Source organism: Symphalangus syndactylus, chromosome 5 (genome assembly GCF_028878055.3).
Source record: "Symphalangus syndactylus isolate Jambi chromosome 5, NHGRI_mSymSyn1-v2.1_pri, whole genome shotgun sequence".
NCBI classification, from domain to species: domain Eukaryota; kingdom Metazoa; phylum Chordata; class Mammalia; order Primates; family Hylobatidae; genus Symphalangus; species Symphalangus syndactylus.
In genome coordinates, this window is record NC_072427.2 from 144,464,197 (window position 1) to 144,474,705 (window position 10,509).

Genomic DNA, 10,509 nt, shown 5'->3' on the forward strand with positions numbered 1-10,509 from the left:
AGTCGTTTTCCGTATATCTGACTCCCACAAACAAAGGGAAAATACCCCCAGAAGGCCACCAGGCCTCAAGAGCTTGCAGATGCATTGGCTACCTCTTTTGTGCCTTCACGGGGGAGTACTTTTCATAAATCATTCATCCACATAACTGAAGCTTAGCCTTTTAAAACTTAACATTATTCTTAAGCCAACCATTTTTGTTAGGTATCTTTCCAAAATACATTGCATTCTTTCTTCACTTCTTAAATCTCATAACATGAACTCTGTCTTTCACTTGGAAGTCACAATGATGAACACTAATATGTCATGTGAGTCTTCAAAAGGAAGCTATGCTTTCTGAAGTCTTGCCTGCTTTTTCTCATTTTTCCTCTGCTATGGTCTTAGAGGAACATGGACCTAGGATGGAAGGCTGATTCTGACTCTGGCTTGATAGTTAGGAATGTGATCTCAGGCAAGCTCTTTAAAGGCCACAAGACTCAGTTTCCTCATTTGCTTCGTGGCAAATTTGGATAATGCTCTCTGAATCCCCTCATATTATCTCCATAACATATCTCTCTCTTTCTCTGTTTCTTTCTCTGCAATTGCTCTGAAGACTCTCTTCATCAGAGCCGTTCAAAATCAGAAATGTATAAAGTCAGATGGCCGAAATGCTCTCTTCATTCCAGGAAATTAGAACAGGCGAGTTGGGTCAAGCCATCGAGATAGGAGTCAAAAAAAGATGATTCCTTTTGTTATAGGGGAAAATCAGGGAATATCTGAAATAGATTCCTGGAAATCACATAATATTAAAGATGTACATGAGAGATGGTTTAAGAAAAACAAAAAATTGTGTTTATGGATTGTGTGAAAAGCTTTACAAGGGAAAAAAAAAAAAAAAAAGTTGTATAAGGAGAAGCAACTGACCAGGAAGTAAAAAGCAGGCAAAGAAGGTGTCTAGCCCGAGGCCGGGCAGGATGAGGACACAATCGCTCAGATTTCCAACCACTTCATGAAGGAGCCATAAAGCATCAGAGGAAGTAAGAGAAAAACAGAGAAGGAAAAGAAAGGGATCTGAGAAAAACAAGAAGGGGCCAAAATGAAACCCATCAAAAGACAGAATTTCACCAGAGGACATTAGAGACTGGGGTAAATATGGAAAACTCAGACATTCATTCTGCAGTGGGTGGTGGCTTGGTGTGACCATCTGGTTGTCCCCACTACTTGTGTAATGGCTAGGAAGACCCATCTTCAGAAGAGACCAGGAAGCAGGGGAAATTCAGAACCTCTGCAAGCACTTCTGCCAGCTCTATTCCTGCCTCTCATCTCAGCTTATGTAACGATCCACCAGCCACCCGTCACTTCAAGTTTCCTAATTTTCTTCGCAAAGATGGCTGCACTTTGGAATGCCCTCATAGAAAATACTTTGGAATTAGAGTCCCACAGTACAGAATCTGGCCTTAGCTTTGCCGCTTACAGCCTGGGAGGTCTTAGGCCAATATATCACTTAACCTCTCTGGGCTTCAGTTTCCTCATTTGTAGAATGGAGAGAAAAACTGCATCCCTGAGAGAGCTGTGAAGAGTAAATGAGATGATGTATATAATGTATATAAAACAGCACAAGGATCAGCATGCAGTAGCATTCAATGAATGATGCTGGTGATGATGATGGAGGAGGAAGAAGAGGAGGAGGAAGAGGAAGAAGGAAAAGGAGAAGAAGAAAGTGTTTTGTAATAAATCACTATATAGCTGTAAGCTACAACTGGTTGTTGTAGAACAACGGCCACTAAAACAGCAGTCGAACACTTTTAATTACAGAGAATTTACAAAGTTTCAGAAATGCAAGCATTCTACAGTTTCCTGTAAGCGAAATTCATAGGGCTGAGTGAGCAGTTATGCTCATCTGAGAGTCCACACTTATCATGGGGCAATGCCTTTCCTAATCAAGCCTCTCACTCACACTCTGGGAATTCCAGACCATTTAGACAACGACCAGGCTGAACTCTGTATTTTTACTATCTAAGAAGAAAAGGTTATCAAACAAATTAACAGAGCAAATAAAATGTGTGGTAATATTTTGACACTAAAGGAATAGTTCCGAGCACATGGTAGCACTAGTTTCTACCCAATGGATAATGTGGAACACATTTTTGCCTATTCATTGCAGCGTTCCCTGAGATGCCCCAGTAAGCAACACTTTATTAGTTTGGTTCCTGTATGTTCGGAAAATCAATAAAAATGTGTTTGTTTTTTAATAGGCTATAATTCTAACTTTTCACTAATTCAGTCTAGTCTTTCTGTCCCCAAATACTAGGTTTGGCAGTGAATAGTCTTTAAGCTGGGCCCCTTTTGGCGTGGGAACCCTGAGTAAATGCACACTCATTCTATTCAACAAATACACACGGAGACTGGTTCCCAACACACACATCTAACAACAAATACGGAAGTGGTGGGCTCTTACCTGAAAACAAGCTCCAGGACTGTCTCTAAAGTAGTATTCACATAGAAAAAACATGTCATTTCTATATGGCACACCCTATGGGGCTTCATCTGACACTGAATCACTCGGCTGGGAGATCCACACCAAAGGGCAAGTTTTAAAAATTGGTGAAAAAAATGAAACTGCTGGTGAGTTACTCCCAGCAACCCTGTGCCCCCACCTTGCCCCCAGCTCTTTCCTGGTGTGCACAAATACAGCTGCGCTCAGAGGAGCAGAAAGTGACTTAGCTCTACCTGCCTCTGGTGCTCACATCTGGGGTATTCTTTGCCCTTGACTTACTTATCCTGAGGAGGATAGCTACTTCTCTAGGGCCAGCTGCCACATTTTTAGCTTTGGCTGTTTGAAACAGGGAGCTTACTACACAGAAATTAAAGTATAAATAGGATTGTCTGACCCTTGATAAAAGAGCCTACGGCCCACGCAAGGATTCCTCAAAGGAGTCCTAACAGCAGATAGGGGACCTTCAGCCCAAAACAGAACTTGCAGGCCTTTGTGCACTGTAAATATATATATATATATTGCTGCTAATAGTGGTGCCAATACAAGTCCATCAGGCCCTTCTTCTCTCATCCCCTCCCTCCTACTACTTCCTCTTCTCACACCTGACCAGACCCCAGTGGCCCATTTCTCCCCCCACATACCATCTTCCTTGGCACATACCCCCGTGCCCTCAGACCAGCTGGCTTGTGATTAAAATGGACCAAGCTAGGAAGTGCCAGAGAGAGTGAAGCCTATTGTATCGAGTTTCCTTGGCCTTTTATAGGGACACACCATGAACCCAGAGAATGCAGTGGCCTAAGAACCTGTAGGCCTGTGTCCTGCAAACCCGGCTCACTCACCCATGGGTTGAAGCAAACCCCTTAGCTCTCTGGATCCCCTCCCTATAAAAAATAGAGGAGGCTGGCCCAGGGGATCCCTAAGGTCTCTCAACTCTGAATGTTTGAAAACTCCCTGATTCTATTGTCAGAAAAACTGGGGGGCACTTAGAAGCCTGCTAATCTGAACCTGTTAAAGCAATTCCTCAAGCCCCTTTGTTGTACCTTTTCCTCAGTTTCCTTCTTTGTTAGTTTTGACACAAAAGCAGTTTTTGAGAATTTTATCAAAATAATAAAACATTAGGCTGGATGCAGTGGCTCACACCTGTAATCTCAGCACTCTGGGAGGCTGAGGAGGACAGATCACTTGAGATCAGGAGTTCGAGACCAGCCTGGCCAACACAGTGAAACCCCCATCTCTACCAAAAGCACAAAAATTAGCCGGGCATCGTGGTGGGCGCCTGTAATCCCAGCTACTTGGGAGGCTGAGGCAGGAGAATTGCTTGAACCCAGGAGGTAGAGGCTGCAGTGAGCCAAGATCACACCACTGAACTCCAGTCTGGCGACAGAGCGAGACTCTGTCTCCAAAAAAATAACAATTATAAAACGTTATTGTATCAAAATTCTATTAATAAGAATTTGAGGACAGACCCCCCAGGAGTGCTCTAGCCCTCTCTAAGGCTATAGTGGGCCCTATTGAGTGCTTTCTGCAAGCAAGCCAGTGGATGAAGGTGTTACGTCACCCTGAGGTTACACACAGACAGAAAGAGGAAAGGGGGCTGGCCTCCTCTCACCTCTCACTTCACATCAGCAAACATTACTGAAAAATATTTCTTTTTTTTTTTTTTTTTTTTTTGAGAGGGAGTCTCGCTCTGTCGCCCAGGCTGGAGTGCAGTGGCGCAATCTCGGCTCACTGCAAGCTCCGCCTCCCGGGTTCACGCCATTCTCCTGCCTCAGCCTCTCCGAGTAGCTGGGACTACAGGCGCCCGCCACCACGCCCAGCTAATTTTTTGTATTTTTAGTAGAGATGGGGTTTCACCGTGGTCTCGATCTCCTGACCTCGTGATCCGCCCACCTCGCCCTCCCAAAGTGCTGGGATTACAAGCGTGAGCCACCGCGCCCGGCCCTGAAAAATATTTCTATGCCAGCTGCCAAGCTAACTACTAGGACACCAAGATAATCATCGCTAAACCCAAGGAGCCCAGAGTCCAGAAGGAGAGCTCAAAAGAGTCTCCCAGTTAGTAGCAAAATTCTAAAAAGCAGATTTCCTTCTGCTATGAAAGCTGACTGATAAGGACAGCAGGGAAGGAGGGGACTAGGGACACTGTGCGACTCGTTTTTGTATTCTGGTTAGTCCTGGCCCACTAACAAGCTGTGCCAAGCCCGACAAGGGACCGTGTCTGCTAGGCCACAACCACCTTCCGCTGCAACTTGGTCAAACTTAGAACTGAAGAGGTGACTTGAAGGTGAAGGCTGATGATGGAAAAGACTGCCTCTTCCTTCTTCCTGTGACCAGCACAGTCAGCCATGCAATCCTCTTTAAAATAATTTGACTTTTTATAGAAAGTTGATCCTTTCCTTCCATTTAAACAACCCCAAATGGTCAGGAATTGAAGCATTTAAACTTCCATGACAACAGTGCCACAGCCTCAAGGGTTGTAGGACAGACCCCCCCAGGAGTGCTCGAGCACTCCTGCTTTCTGCAAGTCACGTGTAGAGAGACAATAAGGCCCAGTGAGAGTTTCAGTGCCCTTGGAGTAGCCAGCCTCTCTTCTACTATAAAAAGTGTGTGTCTGATATTAACTTCCCAGATGATGGGAGCAAACTTACACAGTGCAAAAGAAATAGAAAAGCCCTCATCAGGCATTCATTGCGAGCCGCCACCACATGAGCCATCTTTACAAAGGCGTCACTGATTGACCAATTCAGAAACTTTCACCTTGGAAACTCCACCCAAATCGGACACTATTCTTTTCTAGCAGAGCAGGCACCGCTCAGAAATAAACAAAGTACTTCCCTCTGTGGCTGCCTCTGGTCAGGCTACTCTGTGCTGCATCTCACCAGCCCCCGAGGAACTGTCTGCCTACTGACCCACTACTTCTAAGGAATGAAAGCAAGTGAGGACGGTTTCAGGAGTGGAGAGGAGGAGTGGGAGAAACCTCTCCATAGTGAGAGCCTTTTGTGTCACATGAGTTCGGTATATGAGGTTCATCAGCTCATCCTTGAAAACCTCTGACATTCGTTCTTCACTACACAGAAAAGCATACTGTTTACTGGACTCTAGAAGCAAGCAACTTGCTTGTGGGTTGCCAGCAAACATTTTTTATTATGCAGTCACCGTACCACATCCCAAGGACTAAATGAAACGCAGCACACATCACCAGAACATTTCAGATGACCTGGAATAATCCCAGTCCTTGATCTCCAGTGCTTATTATTGGAACACTGAATTAAACAAACTCCATGGAAAGATACTCTTCACATACGTTCACCTAGACACATGCAGTGTAAGCAAATACATACTGGTTCCGTCAAGAATAATCCAAAATAAAAGTGATTCTTTCCTTTCTGGTAAAGAACATTAAATCTATTTTAATTACATAGAAGTACACAGTAATGAAAAGAGGCACCCTGAAAGAACTGAGTTGTAAGCAATAAGGAAAAAAATGATATGCAAATTACAGACACAATTTTCATGTTGCATTTAAGAAAGCGTTTTGCTTGGGATTGGTTCTGTATGTGAGTAAGGCAAGGGACTGTTGTACTCTTTTTCCGACTGGAGCACAATGAAACAAACCACTCAGTAGTCTACAGCCAGCACACCACCATAAGCCCATCAGAACGGTGGGGATGCAGTTTAGAAGAGGATCAAGAAACGTCACAGAAAGCATTGCTTTTTGTTGTTTTTGCCCTGAAGTTACTGGTCTGTAGTTGGTCCAGATTTTCCTGATGTCGGGTTTATTGCCACTGAGCTAAATATAATTTATTGATTGAATATCCTACTATTTAGTTACCTCTATGTTATGAAGCGTCAAATAAATTAGATTATCTATACCGCAGGATTCTCCTGAACTCGGTGTAGAATCTAATTTATACCGCAAAAGAAACTGGTTTTGAAGTATTAATATCAAAGTACCCTAAGTTCTTTAGTGTGGCACGCCCCATGCCCACAGATATACTGCTACTTCCAGATATGTACAAACACAAAAGCCTAAAAGTTCCATTAGGCATTTTTGTGAGGCAAAAACAAAGAAGCTCAACCCACCTTTTGATTTCACATTAGCCTCTCCTCAAACCCATGAATATCTTTTCTGATAAGAAACACCAAAATGTGATTCTAATTATAAAAAACCTAGTAAACACGTATGATGAGCTACTGCGTTTCCCCTACACAGACTCTAATTGAAAGGCAGTGTTAAACCAGGAGGGGTTTTTCTAACTCCCCACAGACGAAGAAAACAGGTTATTTGTCCATTGTTGCTGTAGTGTCCATTCAATGAACACACATTAAATAGGCCAAACCAAAAACAAACTTCAGCAGCTTCAGCCTCTCACAAGAGCGGAAGGCTTTCTACCTGGATACTGGTGGAACAGTGAAATGAATAAAGTGTACAATAAATGCAGCGATGGGAAAAATAACACGGGTAGATGGATAAATCATCCTGCCTCCCAATGGTGGCAAACTTTACAACAACTTTTTAGAAGCAACAAACCGCAGCACCACAGTCTTCACAGATATATAGACAGGCATACACACAACTACTGGGTAGCCCAGCAGTGTGTTTACAAACATCCACCGCCCTGCATTTACAATACTGCAAAACCGGCCAGAAAGCTGGGAGAATGCTGCTTAGATAGCCTCTCTGCACTGTCAAACACGGAAGGTCATTTTGCCTGGTTGCTTAGCTCTTCCTCTCCCTGCATCACAGGAGTTTTCTACTTTGGGATTGCTCAACTTTCATATGGATCGGAGTAAAATAACTATTCAGCAACTTTATTCACCTTGGTTTAAAAAAAAAAAATTCATTGTGCAATGCCTAGGAAAAGCTGACACCAGGACTGTCTCTCCGACAGCGCTTGCAATTACAATCAGACGAGGGGGAAAAAAAATCCTGTCTGATCAGACCCAGAGAGTCCTTTAAAAAAATAAAGAAAGAAAAAGATTCTATCGCAGTGGAGACTGAAGAACTTTTTTTCTAAGAAGACCACCCCTCGGGAACAAAAGTTATATTTTAGTCACATGTTAGGTGTAGGAATAGGGAGCAGGTTTTTGTTTTTTGTTTTTTTAAGCGCACGAATTACGGGGGTGTTTTACAGTTCTGGAGACAATCCGGGTTGCTCCTGACCAATTGTGACCGGCATTTCATCGTCAAAAAGCAAGGGGGTGGGGGCCGAGGAGCCGGCAGGGGCTCGGCGGGGGGGAGTAGCAAGGTTACGCTAAAGGGTACAGCAGCCGCCGAGAGCTGCATCTCCTTCCCTCGCGCCCCAAATAATTTACTGCGAACAGAGCAACTGCAACAGCCTGCTCTGAGGAGCTCAGCACGACTGCCGTGGCCGGTGCAGCTCAGGGTTTCCACCACGTAGAGGGAGGGGAGAAGATTTTTACCTTAATGCTACACTGAGCAGGAGTCTCAGACATGTCTCACAGCGAGAGAGATCAGGAAGTTCTCAGGTTTTTTCCACTTTCCTTTCCTCTCCCCAACCCAGAAAGGCTCCACGGCCAGCCGGACGCGATCATTTAAGAAGTTTCTTCCAGCATCTCTCCCGGCAGCCGCCCCGGGGGTCTGGAGCGCGCGGGGCGGGGCGGGGCGGCCGGCGGAGTTGGGCGCGCGGGGCGGCGGGGGCGTGGGAGCCGGGCCCGAGCGCGGCGGCGGGGTCTGCAGGTCGCGGTGCGGCGCGGGGACCCGGGACGCAGCCCGGCCGGCCTCCCGGTCTCTCCTCCCACCCGCAGCCGGCGCCCCCGCCCCCCGCCCTCCTGCCGCTCTCCCTCGCTCTGTCGAATGTTTTCCTTCCTGGAAGAGAGAAACTGAAAGGCAGAACTGAGAAAGCTCTTTGCTCATTGATCTTGAGAGTTTCAGTGCAGAAACTGACGTGAATTCCCAGCACTGAGCTCTGCCTCTTAAAGGAGCCACCAGGAAATAAAAGCTCGGGTTACAGCCCGGCATCGGGGAAATAAAAGCTGCGCGGGGGAGGGGCGGCCGCGGGGGCGCGGGTGGAGGAAACCCGGGGAGCGGGGCCGCGTGGGGCCGCGGCTGCGAGTGGGGCGAGCGGCGCAGCCCCCCAGGCCGGCCCCCGGTGCGGGCGCCCGCCTTCCACGCCGCGAGACCTCCCGCTGGCCGAGCCAATTTCCGGGCTTAAGGAAGACACCTTTAAAAAACGTTACATCGTGGCCCCAGACACCACAAAACAGGTTTTATTAAACTCCTCCCACCTCCCCTGGCTCCGTCTCTTGGATACATCGATGTGCACAAGGGTTTTGAAACGTTTCCCTAAGCGCAGATGCAACGAAAGTAATTGTCTATGAAGGGCCATTCCGGTAAGGACGCGGAATCTGAAGGAGGAAATAAAACAATAGCCTTTGTTCTGCTTCTCGACCGCTGCCACTTTAAGAGAATCCACCAGGAAATGGGAGATCGGGTTACAGCCTGCACACGGGGAAATGTGGGGAGAGCGGGCACCCGAGCGCGACGCCGGAGACAAAGCCGGGGCGGCCTCGCCGCAGACGCTGGGGGACCGTCGGGCGGGGGGATTCCCGGGGAAGGTGGGCGCCCCGGAAAGAGGTGGCGCCGCGCGCCCGCTCGGGGATGCGGCGGCCGCGGGCGCTTCCCGAGCCGAGCACGCGCTCGGGGAAGGGAAAGCTGCAGGGCAGTTATCAAAGGCAGCCGAGTTCCTTTTCCTGACCTCCCCCTCCTGTTTCGAAATCCACTGCCCTTTTAAAGAAATAGCGGCCGCTACCAACCGAAATAGGTGACTCGACTACAAAGTTGGCAAGACGTGTTCCTGCAGATAATACCCCTCCCCATGACCGCTTCTCTGAAACCGTCATTGGCCGGTTGATTGGATGGCCCTGGGATCCTGCAGGGGGAGGAATATTTGGTTGGAAAAGCAGTTGAGGAGGGTTAAGGCCGTTGGGGCTGAGGGGTCTAGCCCTGAGCACAAGTGATCTGATCACTCTATTATTTTTATTATTATTTACACTCTCTTAAATTGCCCTGAAGTGTCCACCACAAAAAACTCAGAACATTATCATTATACTTAAATTCTAACCTTGTTAGCACATATTGGGGGCTTAATATGTGGATGTGTAATGTAAAAGGAAATTTGTTGTAATTTCGTCTTTATAGAGTAATATTAATAAATATGCTATAAATATGTATATACGCATATATACCCATATATGTTACCTGCACCGGACCAGGACACATTTCCCCGAGTCTTCCCACCCTACAGATTTTTCCTACCCACTTTCCTTCACCTCTTCACATTATAAAATGTGTTCAGACTTGTACACACAATATTTTTATTCACACATTGATGAGATCATTCCGAACGAGGCTAGGGTGGGAAAGAGTGCTGTTGCTGGGATGGTGGGAACTGGTTGTAGTGAGCCTCCAGGAACCTGAACAGTTAGTCCTACCCTCTCTCCGAGAGATCTCAGTCTTGTCCGCACCGACTCCTCTGCCTTTGACCACCCCCTTCTTCCCTTTAACAATTTTCTGTATTCTTTTTCTTTTCTTTTTTTTTTTTTTTTTTTTTGAGACGGAGTCTCGCTGTCACCCAGGCTGGAGTGCAGTGGCGCGATCTCGGCTCACTGCAAGCTCCGCCTCCCGGGTTCACGCCATTCTCTTGCCTCAGCCTCTCCGAGTAGCTGGGACTACAGGCGCCCGTCACCACGCCCGGCTAATTTTTTTTGTATTTTTAGTAGAGACGGGGTTTCACCGTGGTCTAGATCTCCTGACCTCGTGATCCACCAGCCTCGGCCTCCCAAAGTGCTGGGATTACAGGCGTGAGTCACCGCGCCCGGCCTCTTTTGCTTTTCTTAATTGATGTTGCAGACATTGGTTCAGATGTCCCGTTGCTAGGTTATGTCTTCCACATCACTTAGCAATGTGATCCCTGACAGCACAGTCACTAAGCTTCTGTAAAATGGGAAAAACAGTACCTAGCTCATAAGATTATCTTATTAAATAAGAAAATATATACAAATGCCTCCCTAGCAGA

At 46.7% G+C, this 10,509-nt stretch overlaps 1 protein-coding gene across 5 annotated transcripts in view; it reads right to left on the bottom strand.

Moving 5' to 3' along the window:
* The window catches only part of ETV6 (ETS variant transcription factor 6), a 258,085-nt gene extending 249,703 nt beyond the window's left edge, over positions 1 to 8,382 (bottom strand). For 3 of the 5 annotated variants that reach the window (XM_063639655.1, XM_055280632.2, XM_055280635.2), the window contains exon 1: positions 7,895 to 8,382. In XM_063639655.1, the coding sequence (XP_063495725.1) occupies positions 7,895 to 7,927 (33 nt within the window). In that variant the 5' untranslated portion in view covers positions 7,928 to 8,382. The remainder of the gene's footprint in view (positions 1 to 7,894) is intronic. The other 2 variants (XM_055280633.2, XM_063639654.1) reach the window with 2 other exon arrangements.
* Between the last annotated feature and the right edge of the window lie 2,127 nt (positions 8,383 to 10,509).